At 42.2% G+C, this 16,071-nt stretch overlaps 1 protein-coding gene across 1 annotated transcript in view; it reads left to right on the top strand.

Annotated features, from left to right (window-relative positions):
* ATG4B (autophagy related 4B cysteine peptidase) overlaps positions 1–14,918 on the top strand; it is a 21,222-nt gene extending 6,304 nt beyond the window's left edge. Inside the window, exons 3-13 of the mRNA XM_018563935.1 lie at positions 721–792; positions 2,000–2,098; positions 4,155–4,253; positions 6,514–6,586; positions 6,671–6,750; positions 9,140–9,297; positions 9,476–9,554; positions 11,137–11,282; positions 11,359–11,415; positions 11,507–11,600; positions 14,668–14,918. Of these exons, the coding sequence (XP_018419437.1) occupies positions 721–792; positions 2,000–2,098; positions 4,155–4,253; positions 6,514–6,586; positions 6,671–6,750; positions 9,140–9,297; positions 9,476–9,554; positions 11,137–11,282; positions 11,359–11,415; positions 11,507–11,600; positions 14,668–14,741 (1,031 nt within the window). The 3' untranslated portion in view covers positions 14,742–14,918. The remainder of the gene's footprint in view (positions 1–720; positions 793–1,999; positions 2,099–4,154; positions 4,254–6,513; positions 6,587–6,670; positions 6,751–9,139; positions 9,298–9,475; positions 9,555–11,136; positions 11,283–11,358; positions 11,416–11,506; positions 11,601–14,667) is intronic.
* The last annotated feature ends 1,153 nt before the right edge of the window (positions 14,919–16,071 follow it).

Below are 16,071 nucleotides of genomic sequence, written 5' to 3' on the forward strand. Positions count from 1 at the left end.
AGCTGGGAGAGGGGAATCCAGCCCCTCCCCCTGTCACGGCAGAGAGCCGTGACAGGATCGGAAGGTGAGCGAACCCGGTATGTGTTCGCTCACCTCCCGATCTACTGAGCCGACCTGTGACAGTTTCATTGTCACAGGTCGGCTAGAACTATGAGATGAGTGGAAATCACTCATCTCATAGTTCTCCTTTAAGTGTAGATGGAGGAATCTGTTGCACCTTTTCCATCTGACCACAGAAAATCTGCAGATAATTGTAAGGTGTATGGCTAGCTTAATGCTGGGCACACACCTTACCACCATCGCAAGACTTTTGTCTTGCGATGGTTGTAAGGTACTTTAAAAAACGTATGATCTGCCTATCTTGGACAGGCAGATTGTACTTGCGACGATCGCAAGCCGCACCCCCTGAGGGGGCGGGCTTCCGATGACCGCAATGACGAACGGGCAGTGTGCGCTTGTGCACACTGGCCCGGCCGAACATCGTACGATGCTCGGCGGGTTTTCGAACATGTTCGTAAGTTAAAAGTCGTGCGACCTTACAGTATGAGGTCGTGCGACACGGCTTCCACACACTTTGCGATTATCGTACGATTATCGCAAGGTGTGTGGGGACCTTAACGATGCACAGCCAAGATCTTATCTGATTTTATTGGAGTAGGCGGCACATCCACTTTTTATTACTGCAGTTTTCATACATAAATGTTGTTTTTTGTTTTCCAGAAAAGGAGGAGATTTTGAATGACGTCACGTCGAGACTGTGGTTTACATACCGGAGGAACTTTTCACCAATAGGTAACAAGAGCCTTAGGATTGTATGTGAAAAGGTCAGACGAAAAGCTTGGAATACGTAAAGACAGTTGCACCAATATGTTATTTTGCACCACACCAGCTTTGTGAAAAAACATCCCAGTCTTGAAAAAGTACCGTCTTCTTCCCCTTTTTTTTTTAAAATAGAAAATCTGTCATGTGAGAATAATGGACGCTGCCATTGGGGACTCTCCCTTTTGATAAAGCAGGTTCCCTTGGCTGTTCATGCTATTTAATATTGACGTAAAGCTGGCCATACACCTACAGATTATCTGCAGATTTTCTGTGGTCAGATGGAAAAAATGCAACAGATTCTACGCTAAACTGTGCGGATGGAGGAATCTCCCGCTGAGCCAAGCTTCAGTATCTTGCTAGTCGGCCCCTCCGGCTCTCAAAATATCTGAACAATCTGATTGGATGCACGCATTTCAGGTATTTTGAGAAAAAATCTGGAGCGGGTGTGCATGGTAACCAATCTGCAAATCTTAATTGAACAGACTGAAGAGAGAAGCTGATTGGTTGCCATGGTCAACTGCTCCAGTTTTGATCAATTCCCCCCTTAGCGTTTTCAACACTGCTGCGGACACTGATGGTAATTATAATTTTTTCAGCTTGAATGATTATATATGAAAGATGTATACAAACCACTCTACATTCCACTTAAAGTAGAGCTATAAATATCCCTTGTGCACTTGGAGGAGAGCTGTACTCTGAGACATGCAGCATGTAGGATGCTACTGCTGACCTGTGCTGGTAAAATACTGCATGTCTATGTGCTCATCTAAAGGCTTCAGTACTTTCCCAGTTACTGATGACTTGGGACAAGTGTGCAGATCAGTTGGCTGGCTTTACTAGCTCCGAAAGTCTAAGCCAGAGACAGCCAGGCAACCAGTATTTTCATATCTAAATCGGCAATGGCAGCCTCCAAATTTCTCTTGGCATTGAATTTATGGCACTCGGTCTCCCATTTAATCACATTCAGACTGTCATTTAGGATTTCAGTGTACTGTAGCACAAAGTTATGAGGGTAGTATAATTGTTGTAGTCATGTGCAGATATGTTTATTGGAAATGTGTCCAGGACCAATTCTGTAGGCATCCATTTTTGCATACACGCTGTTTTTGTCTTGGAGGATTTTGGGGGTTACACTGGCACTCTTCCGCTGAGTAAAGTCATTTTGTTCTCTCTTTAGGAGGAACCGGACCGACCTCTGACACCGGCTGGGGCTGTATGTTACGCTGCGGACAGATGATATTTGCTCAGGCTGTGGTGTGTAGGCACGTAGGCAGAGGTAATGCATTGTGTGTGGTTCTTTTGAAGGACACCTGTACTGAGGGAAGTATGTAGGCTAGCATTGCGGATCTCTCCTTCTGAAAATGCCGCTTCTCTGGATGTTATGATGAGCAAATTGTTTAAAAGCATATTTAAACCCAAGAACACAAATGTAATATAATGCAGCTTTTCAATCCTTCTTCTTTATTTTCACCTGGTGGTCCTGCTAGTAACACACTTCCTGTTCCAGGGTGACAACATTCACTATATTTTATCCGTGGAGGAGCAGTGCTGTCGCTTTAGGACAGGACTATGGAATCCTTCCCCTTTTTTCTTCTCCATAACATCGAGGGGAGGGATTCTGTAGCAGACAAAGTGAGCTGGGAACAATGATAACAGGGCAGCACAAGCAGATTGCACAGGAAGATTTCTGGCACGATTAACAGGTCATTTGTTGCATTTATTGAACAGATACAACAGAACACTTTCAATTTTATATTTTACAGACCAAAAGGGACCAAATAGGTGAAAATAATTAAGATTTACATACACTTTAAAAATTTGAGCAACTGACCAAATCAGCATGACGTCCTTTATGGCAAGCTTGTTCCAGGTCCGTGACTTAAAGTGTTAAGACCAGAGACCACCAGAAGACTATCATGTTTCACTGGTCCACAATGGTGACCCCATATCTCTCAGTACAGGTTTCCTTTGTTTCATGTCAGTAGGCTTTCTTTACTATGTAAATACATGTGATATTTAAAGTGACACTAAACTCAGGAGGTATCTTTAACTATTACCAAAAATGTATCTTATTTGTGTATGACTCGGCTGTAGATCCTCAAATCATCTCTGAATTGGTGCTGACACTGTCCTTCCTTCTGGAGGGGGGCTACTTTTGTTTCCCATGGTCCCTGTGTGTGTTGTAAAGTAGTCATCTCTCCAAGCTCGCTCCCGGGATGGACTAAAATCTCAATACAAATAAGTAAACTAAATGTGAGATTGTAGTCCATTGCGAGAGCGAGCTTGGAGCAGTGGCTTTGCTGTTGGAGAGTTCCTCTTATTTCCTGTCCAGGGAGGAGGACTGGTTTAAAAGAGGTGTGAAAAAAAATTGCCAAGCTTACTACTGTCTGCCACATACAATGCTGTTTTAACACCTCTCTCTAGGCAGGTTAATAACACCTCCTAGCTCAGATTATGCAAATGCGATCAACGCATGATTGTGACTAACCGATTATGTGGATTGGAGCAACATTCACCATATTTATTCCCAGATCATTTCTGTACAAGTCATTCTGACTTGAGAAAGCTGGTCGAATGACCAGTGAAACGCCGTCAAGAAAAATACAGCAAGTCCAGTTGCCTTGACTTATTTTTAACAGATATATCCTGAATAGAAGGTTCTAATCCTTAACACTATACAAAACTAGAAAAAGTTTTTTGGTTTAAAGAACAACTCCAGGAAATGTAAATATGACCTGTGCAGTGGGGCGGAGGGCTCTCTAAGGGCTAACTGCTCATTTTGGCCTACAGGCTAAAATAAAGAAAATACTCGCCTGATCCTAGGTCCTACAGCATTGAGCGCTCACCTCTCATCCCCTCTGCTCTGGCAGTGGTGGATCACGTGGCGTCTTCACAAGTCCTTAGACCGCCGGAGTGTGGGGGAGAAAGCTGCTAGACTGGTCACTGCAGCCTGAGCGGGGGCAGAGGATCGGGTGAGTATTTTCTTTATTTTAGCCCCTAGACCACAGTGAGCACTTCACCCTTGCAGTGTGGGGGTAGCCCTACTGCAAGAGTTGTTTATATTTCCTGGAGGTCTTCTTTAACATACACATTAGGATAGTCATTTCCTGACAAACATTTTGATACTGCACCTGACAATCCATATTATCCTTATTTATTGCTACCCTCTTGTGCTTTCATTCTGTATATGTTTTGTGGCCAGAATTAAGTAGTAAAAATAGCAACTGTAATCTATAGGAAGGTCATAAAATGTATTTCCCTTAGTTTTCGATTTATTTTGTAAATCGGGAATGTTTAGTAACTGCCTTTTTAATTTATCTTTTGTTTCTCAGATTGGAGATGGAACACACAGAAACCACAGGGGGAATACCTCAGTATCCTGACAGCTTTTCTAGACAAGAAAGATAGTTACTATTCCATTCATCAGATTGGTGAGAGTGGACTTCAGCATGGTCCTTTGTGGATGAGAGTATCTGAATGAAGAGATGTTTGTGTCACTGATGCAACATATTATGTTTTTTTTTTTTTAATGCTTTTCTAATTTTGGTTTTTGTTCCCTAAAATAACATCGACACCAGTACTTTCTACAGGTATCATAGAGATGAAAGATTGGCCTATAGAAGTGTGTTTAATATTTTTACCTTTTTTGAAGGTGCAGATTTCAGGGCTCTCATCCTCCTCTTTGTTTCATTTACCAGAAAAAGTATGTGCATATCAGGTAGAAGACAAGTAATATACATGTGTTTGTTTAAAGTTAGTCACCAAGAATGGAAGCAGCATGAGGATGACAGCCGTAGATTCTGCTCCTTCAAAATCACGTTAGCTATAGCAGCCATCTTGTTGCCAACCATCCAAGTTCTCTTTACATCTCAGGTATGCTTTCATTGTTATGGATGTATATACCAGGTATCCTGTATATATGTCTTAAAGCAGGCCTTTACTCCCTTTGACTAAAAATCACATCAGCATGCAGCTATGAAATCGTCTCATATTCGTCTCATATTCATCAGTTAAATAAACATTTTTCTTTTCTGTACAATTTTTTTTTTTTTCCTTCTAATTCCTGGTCCACTTGGGCACAAATTATGTAATCGTGCCCAAGTATTGAATGCTGGGAAGGTTACATCAGCAGAGCATTGCTGGGAAATTCTCTTCTGTAATCTCATGAGATCTCAGAGAAAGGTCCTAGTCACATGTGCCAGAGTTCCAGGAAGTAAAGGGAGATATAGTAATCTGCCCTCAGTAAAAATGGCCACAGTGAGAAGATTGGGGAGGGGAAGAAAAATAAGGTATGCAATGAATAAAAAGCCGGCAATTATCTAGAAGTAAATAGATTGTCGTTACTAAACTAAAGGCGCCTTGTTATCTTGAAGATATGGGTATAAGGGAGTTGGAGTATCTGTCACTTTACCAATTCAGGACAAAGTGATGAATTCTCTTGATAGGACACCACCCACAGATACTTACCTTCCTCATGCAAGAGCCTTGATGTCTAAACCCTGATTGTAGGTTTGCACAGAGGGAAAAAATAAACTACAACTAAAAGCATTACTATGCAAGGAAGCAGAACTGTATAATTAATGAGAGAATATGGCTGTCTCATGCCCATATATCATCAAAGACCACCAAGAGAATACAACTATCTATATTAAGCAGATCATGGTCACATGTATATCTTAGGAAAAGACTATAGTTTCCCTTTTTATAGATTATTCTTAAATATTGATATACATGAAATGACATGCACAAAGCCCTTATAACTCAATGAAAGAATGAGGTACTTGAGGCCTTGGTGTACCTGCATAGTCAAGGTAAATATTAAATAGTTTAAATATATGTCATGAATATATGGAAATCACTAGATGTTCGGTAACGGGATGGCAGTGATTATTTTCTGTGACAGTAAACTCGGGAGTTAAATCTTAAAAATACATACAACTACTTTAACTATTAACAAAATTGTATCTTCTTTGTGTATCACTCAGTTGTAGATCATTAAATCATCTCTGAATTGGTGCTGACACTGTCCTTCCTTCTAGAGGGTGGCTACATAGGTCCCTGTGTGTGTTGTAAAGCAGCCACCACTCCAAGCTATCTCCTGTGATGGACTACAGTCTCAATACCAATTGGTAATCTAAACATGAGATTGTAGTCCATCACAGGAGTGAGCTTGGAGCAGTGACTACTTTACAACACACACAGGGACCATGGGGAACAAAAGTAGCCCCCCTCCAGAAGGAAGGACAGTGTCGGCATGAATTCAGAAATTATTTGAGGATCTACAGCTGAGTGATACACAAATAAGATACATTTTTGTTAATAGTTAAGGTAATTGAATGTATTTTAAGATTTACCTCCTGAGTTTAGTGTCACTTTAATTGTACATTACAGGACAGTGTTCAGGAATAGTTGGTTGTCCTGCTGCCTTCAGGTGATTGGACACTGACAAACATGAGCTGATGAGGAGGTCCCTCTCCATAACCTAGGGGGAGGTGTAATGTAGTGCACATAACTAAACTAGCCTGGGCTAATAACAATGATTGAGATAGGACTACAGAGTACACAGGACTATACTGGAGCAGGATAAATGGGTATTTTCTGCACCTATTGGGCAGACTGAACATTTGTAAGTTATGTATGTTTAGCGTATGGCTCTCTTCATAACAATACATTTTGTGCTTGGTGTTACAGCTCAAATGGGAGTGGGCGAAGGGAAGTACATTGGACAGTGGTATGGCCCAAACACAGTGGCGCAGGTTCTAAGGTTTGTTTGAGCCACTTTTCATACTGTTTAGCTAAGTATTCTGACTCCTATCATGCTCCTCCTAGTTATGCTTTTTTATTGCAGAAAGCTTGCTGCCTTTGATCGGTGGAGCTCGATCGCTGTTCACATCGCCATGGATAACACAGTCGTCACTGAGGAAATAAGTGAGTATGAAGGGATCCAGACAAAACTTTTTTTCTCTTAGATTTGGATTGAGTTGGGAAGGATAGAAACTTTGTCTGTATTTTGATTGACCCTTGACCATGTTGGGGAGTTTTCCCTGTCCATGCTGTCACAAGGGGATTCTACAGCTCTGTGTAAGCTGCCACTGTGACTCGGCTTCTGTTGATCTTTCCCATCGTTACCAGAGGCTAAACTGTGTCAAGGAAAGGCTATATGCTGCTGGGGAGGGGTCATTAAAGTGAACTTGTCGTTTTATGGGAGCAAAAAAACAGATTCACTTTAACCCCTTCATGACCAGTGACGTACAGTGACATCGACACTGACATCGGGACCGTTTAAACAGACTCCCAGTGGCTCTGTTTAGGTTTGTAAAGCCGACTGTTTGCTTTACAGTAGAGGCGAATTCTGGCGGCTCAGCTGCTGCCAGATCGCTTCTACGGGCCGGTAAAGAGGGCCCCCCCTCCTAACACCCCCGCCGTATTTCCTGTGCTCCGTTGCCCCTCCTACGGGCCTGGGCCCGGCCTCTCTGGGGGTGGGGGTGGTAAGCTGGGGAGGACAAGAGCGGCGAGTCTTCCCTCCCCGTGCATTACATCCCTTCCGGGCCCATAGCTGTCGGGCTCTTGAAGCCCAGCATTAAGCTATTGAAGTGTGATCTGCACTCAATAGCTTATTTCAAGTGTAAGGTGACACTAGGGGTCTTTTGGACCCCTCGGTATCACCAGTAAGAGTACCTGTCACTGCCAATATGCTATCACATGGGGGGCTTGTAAGCCCCCCTATCGGTTCTTAGAGCCAGGAGATGAAGCTGGGGAAGCCGATCTCTGCTTCCTCAGCTTCTTTGGGGTCCCAAGGTGACATTAGGGGTCTGCAAGACCCCTGATGTCTCCATAAAGAGGTTCTGTCACACACTATCTGCTATTAGATAGGGTGCTTGTTAGCTCCCTATGTAATAGCAGTAGGGTTAGTGGGGAAAAAAAAGTGTTAAAAATTAAAGTAACATAAAAGAAACATTAAATGGCAAAAAAATTTTTTAAGACCCCCGTCCCCCACGTGCACGCACATAAACACGCATCGGTGCGCCTACGTGCACAAACTACAATTGCGCTACACATGTTACATATCGCCACAAACGTTGGAGCGAGAGCAATAATTCTAGCACTGTCAATTTAGCACTAAACTGATGAGCGGTAAAAGCGTTTAAAATGTTCCCTATGGGAAATTTTGGGTATTTACATTCTTTGCGGCTTCACGGGGGAACGCAATTTTAAGGCTTAACATGTTTGGTATCTATTTACCCGACGTGATCCCGTCTTTTATATTTTACCAAAAAATGGGTATTATGTTTCTGTGCACCAAATTTTAATTTTAGTTTATTTTTTCCTAAAAATACTGGTTTGATAAACATTTGCGCAAAAAATGTGCAACGTAAAAAATTGCACCTAGCATTTTTTTTTATTCTACAGGGCCTCAGCTTTCAGAAAATATATCATTGTTGGGGGTCTGAAGCTGTTTTCTAGCCAAAAATGTATATTTTATCATGTGTGCACAGATAGTAGGAAAATGCCCTGGATGGCAAGGGGGTAAAGTTGAAAAAAAATTTGTTTTTAATATTAAATTAAATAAATGTAAAAAGAAAATCTAGTCTCCCATGAGCACGCATGTCTTCACGTAAACACACGTTGGGTGCGCCTACGTATGAAAACAACGATCGCACTACACATGTTTGGTATCGCCGCGCACGTCCGACTGAAAGCAATAATTCTAAGGCCAATATTTATGTGTATCTCTAAACTGATGACCTGTGGGGGGCTTTTAAAGCATTGTCTATGGACTTTTTGGGGTACTGAATTTGTCAGTTTCACGGACGCACACAATTTTTAACATGGGCATGCTGGGTATCTATTTACTCATCGTAACCTCATCTTTTTATATATTTTTAAAGAAATGGGTATTTTATTGTGTTTTGGGGCATTTAAGTGCATTTTTCGAAACATTCTAGGGTTTGATAAGGAGTTGTGCTAATATTGTGCAACATAAAAATTTGTAACTGTCACAATTTTATTCTATAGGCTCTTGGCTTTCAGAAAATATAGAATGTTTGGGGGTTTTAAGTAATTTTCAGGCCTAAAATGTGGATTACAACATGTAAACAAAACATGGAAAAAAAAAAGGCCTCGGTCATGAAGGGGTTAAAGGGCCAATAGTCAGACAGCTATAGGAAACAACATTACTATCCTGGCTAAAACTGGTCAAGAAGAATATACTGTATATGTATATATTCACCCTCTGTCGTTAACAATAAATCTGATGTCAATGTTTTAACTAAAAGAGGCCTGTGCTGCGTTTCATGAATGCCTTTCTATCGTGCAGGGCAGTTATGCAGAACAGGAAACTGTGAGGCTGGACCCCTTTGCAATGGTTATGCTGGAGCCTCTGACTCAGACATGCCATGGAAGCCTCTTGTATTACTCATACCTCTCAGGCTGGGTCTAAGTGAGATCAATGAAGCCTATATTGAAACCCTGAAGGTATTTCTCTTTTCACTTCAAATTTGAAAAAGTTCCAATACGTAATGTTCTTTCGTTTGTTTGTTGTAGAATATTGTGTCATGGTTCTAGGACACCTTTATTCTTATTGTAAGTTTTATCTTTAGCAAAGCTGTGTATTAATGTGTTATTTTCTTATATCTCTGTTATTATGACACAGCACTGCTTCATGCTACCGCAGTCATTAGGTGTTATTGGTGGTCGACCCAATAGTGCTTATTACTTCATAGGATATGTGGGTAGGTATAATGTTTGATAAACTTGACCTAGTCAAATGATCACAGTAAGGGATTAGGTGATCTTAGTGGTAACAGGTTGATGGGTAGAGAATACAATACAAATTGATTGTCATTTTTTTTATAATATCGATGGATAACTATGTAGATTGTTTCATGAACTTATTAGACCTTGGATCTAGGTTCACACCTAGGCGACACCTCACCGCGCAGCAATCGTGCACGATTCTGTGCGGTCAGGAGCCGTCAAAGTGTGGGTGCCATTATTTTCTAATGGCACCCAAGTTGCGCCGACGGATTGCGCAGTCTCCCACCGCGATTCTGAACACAGCCACGCGTTGTGTATCGCAAAAAAAGGGACTCGTACCTTTTTTCTGCGATTGCCGTGTGGATGTCACCCCATTTTAAATCAATGGGGTCGCGCGGCAATCGCTGCCTGCATTGTGCAGGTGTGAACCTAGCCTGAGTAAAGTCAGTGAACCTGAGATGGGGGGAGGGAAGGGGCTATTATTAGTTTGCAGAGTACAAGATCTTGAATAATAATAGGCCATGGCTAAATATTGGGCTAACAGTGCTGTAGTCTGTTAGTGATAGGGCAGCAGGGATACAATGCTAGTAATAAGTTCCTCTGAACAAACAGCACTACTTGACAAGGCAAAAAAGGACACCTCTGATGATACTTGGACTGTAAATGAGCAGTTGTTAGAACACGTGGGCTACAAAAAGACTATTGTGACCAAACATAGAAAACACAAGGGCAATTGGTGACAATATGTAGGCAGCAAATGGGCATTGTGGCAGTAAGAATAGCTCCAGCTCAGTTTGCCTCTTTTCCTTCAAACAGTTGACTTCCTGTCCAATAACCTTATAGCAGAATGCTGGCAACTTTGATTTTAAGCCTCTTTTAATCAAAAATGGCCTCTTCTATTAATCATACTACACAAAAACTTAGAGGAATGTTAAACAAAGAGTACATCATATTTATGAAAGGAAGTCATAGCTTTCAGGTCAAGTCAGTTGTATTGTAGTGAAAGCAATGGTTATGTGATCACTTTTACATCAGGCTTCACACCTAGGCGACACCTGACTGCGCCGAAATCCGTTCGGTTTTGTGCATGATTACCACACGGTCTGGAGCTGCCAAGGTTTGAACCGATCGCGCTGTTAGTGCCATTATTTTTGAATGGCACCCAGTCGCGCTGCATTCCGCCCGTGTAAGTGAACACGATTGTGGCTAAAAAAAAAGCTGCGCGTCGTGTGTCACAAAAAAAAGTACAATGGGGCCGCGCGGCAATCGCTGTGTGCATTAGCACACGATCGTGCGTCCCTGGGATGCGCAATGTAGTGCAGGTGTGAACATAGCCTCAGTAGCATTTTCAGAATAAGACCAGCAATGGCGGCAGCTCATATATATCTGTACTTTTGTGCAGATTTGCCCTGTACGATATGGACTCCATTTAGGCTGCTGAGAATGGAGGAAAACTTTTTTTTGTTTCTCCTGAATTTGCAAAGTGCTTTGTAAATACTGAACAGTTAGACTTCTGACAATTCCGATTGTGTAGTAATTCAAATCTATATTTCACAGGAGATGAGCTGATTTACTTGGATCCTCACACTACTCAGCTGTCTGTGGAGCCCAGTGACAGCGGGGATATAATAGATGATAGCTTCCATTGCCAGCATCCTCCGTGTCGAATGCATGTGTCTGAGATTGATCCTTCTATTGCAGTGGTGAGTGATACTCTAGCACAGAACCCCATAGGAACACCTGCATTAGCCCTGACCATAGTCCTTTTCTGCATCTTAGGGATTCTTCTGCAATTCTGAGGAGGATTTTGATGATTGGTGTCAACGAATTAGAAAGGTATGTACCAATAGAGCTGTCGGGCTGTAAGAAATCCGGATTATACCACCAGATCTGGACCACAATGACACTGCTATTTTTTGCTTTTTAGGTGTACCTCAATAGCGGAGCCTTACCTATGTTTGAGGTTGTGGATCAGTTGCCTCTTCATTTATCCAATCCAGATGTACTTAACCTTACACCAGGTAAGACTGCTAATTCATAAGGAATAAATAACTGGATTAAATGACTCTCTAGAAAAAAAAAAAAAACAACTTCTGTAGGTCCCTGTGCAGACTATCCTGCGGATATGGCTAAATACAGGGCCGTTCTGACATGTAACAAGTGACAAAGCTTGCTGCTAAATCCGCCCCCTCACATTTCTATTTGCCCTTCACAGTGATTGGTGTCTCACTGTCCTATAGCAATCTGCAGGAGGCATCAAGAGGCGAGCAAGCTTTGGCAGTGACTGGAGCTTTGCCTGTCAGATTAACCCAGTACTGAGCAGTATCATCGAGCCTGGCAAAAGTATAGGATACACCGCTCCTAAGACCTGAATCATGTCACTATCATGGACGATCAGGTGCTAAACACCAGCAGGGGCCTCATCCTATTACTACAAAATCAGAGGAAAAGACCCGCTGCACTGGGGGACTCGGTTCATGTTGTCAGGATGAATAAAGTCACCAGTGTGCAGAAAACTCACACTGGTGACTTTATTCATCCTGACAACATGAACCGAGTCCCCATCTGGGACCTCCTTCTCTAGAGGATTGGAGCCGGTCTTTCCCTTTTTGGATTTGTGCAGTATCTGCAGGCTGCTTCAGATATGTGCAAGAACCCCCTAGGTGCCTGTACTTTAAACTTGCAGCAATGATTACTTTTACTGATTTTATGGAAGGAGTGAAACACTTAGAAATGTGAATTTTCACTTTGCATTGGAATTTTTCGCTTGGCTTATTGAATGTGGTGCAGACTTCTATCATCCAATCATGTGCAAACAGAAATCCTGTGGCAGTTTTTTTCTTGAATATTATAGTATATTTTTTGCAATGAGAATTTTCACCACATTCATTAAGCTAAGTGGAGATCCCCCCTTTGCAAAGTGGACATGCTCTACTTGGTCTCTTTTTAAATGGCAATTTTTGTATCTGCTTGGTGTAGTTGAGCTTTGGATAAGAACACATTTTAAAGTGTACCTGAACCCAAAATAAAAAATTTAATTTAGTGCAGCATATAAATCCGAGATGTGGTGGCTTCATTAGTCCGAACTCCCCCCCTTTTTATTTTCACTTTGTGATCCAGCCAGGAAGTCTATAATTTCTCAACAAGGGTAGAGACAAACCATTTAACAGCGATGGGTGCTTAAAGTGGTTCTCTTTTTTATTAATTTATGTAAAACCTTTTATAATACCAAAATGGAAAAAAAATGTTGCTGTAACTGCTTAAAATAGTGTTAGCTGGAGTTCGGCTTTCAATCTGTTAGTCACGTCCATCTAAAGGTGCCCATACACCTTATGACCATCGCAAGACTCTTGTCTTGCGATGGTCGTATGCTTATTGAAAGCTCGTACGATCTGCCCACCTTGGACGTGCAGATCGTACTTGCGATCATCGAAAGCCTGCCCCGCTGAGGGGCGGGCTTCCGATGACCGCAATGCAGAACGGCAGTGTGCGCGTGCGCACACCGGCCCGTTCCGCAGCTATCGGACGAGCAGGCTAGAAACCCACCGACAATCGTACGATTCTCGGCGGGTTTTCGAGCATGTCGGTTCGGCAAAAGACGTGCGACCGTACAGTAGAAACGGTCGCACGTCTTAGTTCACACTGCTCGATTCTCGTACGATTGGGGGATTTCGCCCAATTCTCGTACGAGAATCGAGCAGTGTATGGGCACCTTAACACTACCCTCTCTACTGGGTGACAATGCTGCTGTCCAAGGGTGGCTTTGTTGCTCTTCCATAGAGCGGAGCCACCCACAGACAGGAAGTGTGTTACTGGCTGGATCATCAGGTGAAAAAGAAAACTGCAGCCACCACCTTTTAAGGATTGGTAAGCTGCAGTATGTTAGGTTTTTATTTTTGGGTTTAGATCAGATTTAAGGCTTTACATTTTCCCCATTTCCTAGGAAATCATGCCTTTTAAAATTACAGCAACAAGTTGCCAGTTGGTTATGGGCTGCTGTTTAAAAGGGTCACATGGCAAAGCCTTACACCTACCTGTGTCCAATTCTCTTTACTGGCTTCAAACACTGCAGACTCTACCTTGCTACCATTATGGCAACAGGGTACTGGTATCTGCCTGGTCTGGCTACCAAGGGAGCGATTCCATAGACATTAGTAAGCAGTCTTTTGTAACCCCGTTCACACCGGGGAAGTTCGGCCGCACGGATTCGTCGACATGAACGATCCCATACATTGCTATGGGGGCGTTCATGTGATCCGAACTGCACTGATCAATGCGGTGTCCATACAGGTTTCAATGGAACCGCGCTAATCAGTGCAGTTTTGGGCATTTTTAATTGCGTTCCAGTGCTGAAAAGCAATTAAACTCCCAAAACCTCCCTCGGGAGATCAGCGTGGTAACCGTGCTGATCCGTAACCACCCTGGTGTGAATGGGCTCTGAGCAATCCTGATGTTTGGTGATTTGTTGCTGGCCTCAAGCTCGCTCAGATGACATCAGCCTTAAGGTGCTCTCACATCTTGCAATAATCGTACGATTATCGCAAGGTGTGTAGAAGGCGTGCAACCTCTGCTACTGTACGGTCGCACGACTTTTATCTTAGGAACATGTTTGAAAACCCGCCGAGCATCGTACGATTGCCGGCGGGTGTGTGGCATGTTCGTGAGATAAATGCCGCAAGCGCACACTGCCCGTTCAGCATTGCGATCATCGGAAGCCCGCCCCTCATCGGGCCGGGCTTGCGATCATCGCAAGTACGATCTGCCTGTCCAAGATAGGCAGATCGTAAGTTTTTTTATTTTATTTATATAATTACCTTATAACCATCGCAAGACAAGAGTCTTGCGATGGTTGTAAGGTGTGTCCAGCATTACAGAGGACTTCTGTTGGGACCTCCATTTACCCTTTTCCCTGGAAATGTACTGATTCACATTCATACAAGCGCTACTTTGGAACAAGTTGCTCATTTTAAGGAAATCTTTTGTCCCCACTGGCAGCTCTAAATACCATTCGGACATTTACATAATAAATGAATCATGTGACCTTTTGCTTTATATGAAAATGGTGACAGTGTGATGTTTTGGTATTAGATTCCTCAGATGCCGATCGCCTTGACAGGTTCTTTGATTCTGAAGATGAAGAGTTTGAAATTTTATCTTTTTGAAACAAAACAAAAAAAAAAAGAGAACGGACAGTGGGAGAGCTTTTTAAGATGGTGAAACGGCAAAATGTTTTTAAGTAAGATGGAGGTAAAAGCTTCCTTGTGGTTCAGAGACTCAATATTGCTGGATGTTTAATTTTTTGGGCATCTGGATTCCTTCATGTGCCAATTCCCATAGAAGGATCATATCAGGCACTGAATCCTGAGTTGCAATGCAGTGCCTACCCCTGGAATGACTGGACCTGTCAGGATTCAGTGTCATGCTTTGGCTCCATTACATTCCCTGCAAATGGAACCGACAGTACAGGTCAGCCAATCTGACTGAGAATGGAAGACACCATAACTGGCCATCCTTTTGAAAGGAGCATTCAATTGTTATATGCTGCTGGGATGTTTTTAGAGGCTGGGGAATGGAAGAATACCATGAGTGTAAGTTGTGGTGACTGGTAAGCATTCTCACTATTCAGCCTAAGCTTTTATATGGACCTCTGGGTGCAAAATGCTGGAATTGTGTAATGATCTGTGGCTTTCAGAAGATGGACAAGTAGTAGCTAGGTGTGCTTATTTATGTAAGTGTACCAGTCCTCCTATACAGAGTGGAAGCAGTAGCCTCTCTGCTGTGTGAAAGATGACACACAAAGCTCATTTACATATGCTGTTGCTTTAAGGGCACTCACATCTAAAAATACATAAGTATGTAGAAAATGGCATGAGAGGTGAGAACTATGTCAGATATTGTTACCCCATTTTTTTTTTTTATTAAAAAAAAAAGCAGATTTCATTAGGACTACGCTCTAAGAATCATGGTTTTTGTTTTGGAATATGGTTTACCAGTATGCTGTAACCACTCATTGCAACTATGACAGGTCAAGTTTGGTGTATATTGTAGTACAGAAATGTCTTATTTATATGTAACATGCAAAGGTTACCATATACTTATTTTGCTTTTAATACTTAAGTTCATTTACCTTGTCTCCAGCATATAATAAAGTTTGACACCCAATGTAGTCCAGTTATTAAAATGACCTGTAACAGTAAAAATGTGTCTGTACACCTGCCAGATTCTTTGCTGACAGCAGTTAATTTTGCATAAAGCAGATGAATGTAATCAATTTATGTGCAAAACGAAGTATACCCTTGCTGCTGATCAAATGCTTTTGATTAATTGACCAGTAGCAAGTGTGACCACCTCTATAAAAGACAAATGGGTCAATTCACTAAACTTATTTTCAGCCGTTATTTCATTGATATCACTTGTTATATAGTTGCTGTGGAGAAGTAGACAATTCATAAAACTCAATAGCGCTTCTTATTTTTAAGGAGTTGTAAAAAA

The sequence above is a fragment of the Nanorana parkeri genome, unplaced genomic scaffold (genome assembly GCF_000935625.1).
Source record: "Nanorana parkeri isolate BGI_ZX_2015 unplaced genomic scaffold, ASM93562v1 scaffold712, whole genome shotgun sequence".
NCBI classification, from domain to species: Eukaryota; Metazoa; Chordata; class Amphibia; order Anura; family Dicroglossidae; genus Nanorana; species Nanorana parkeri.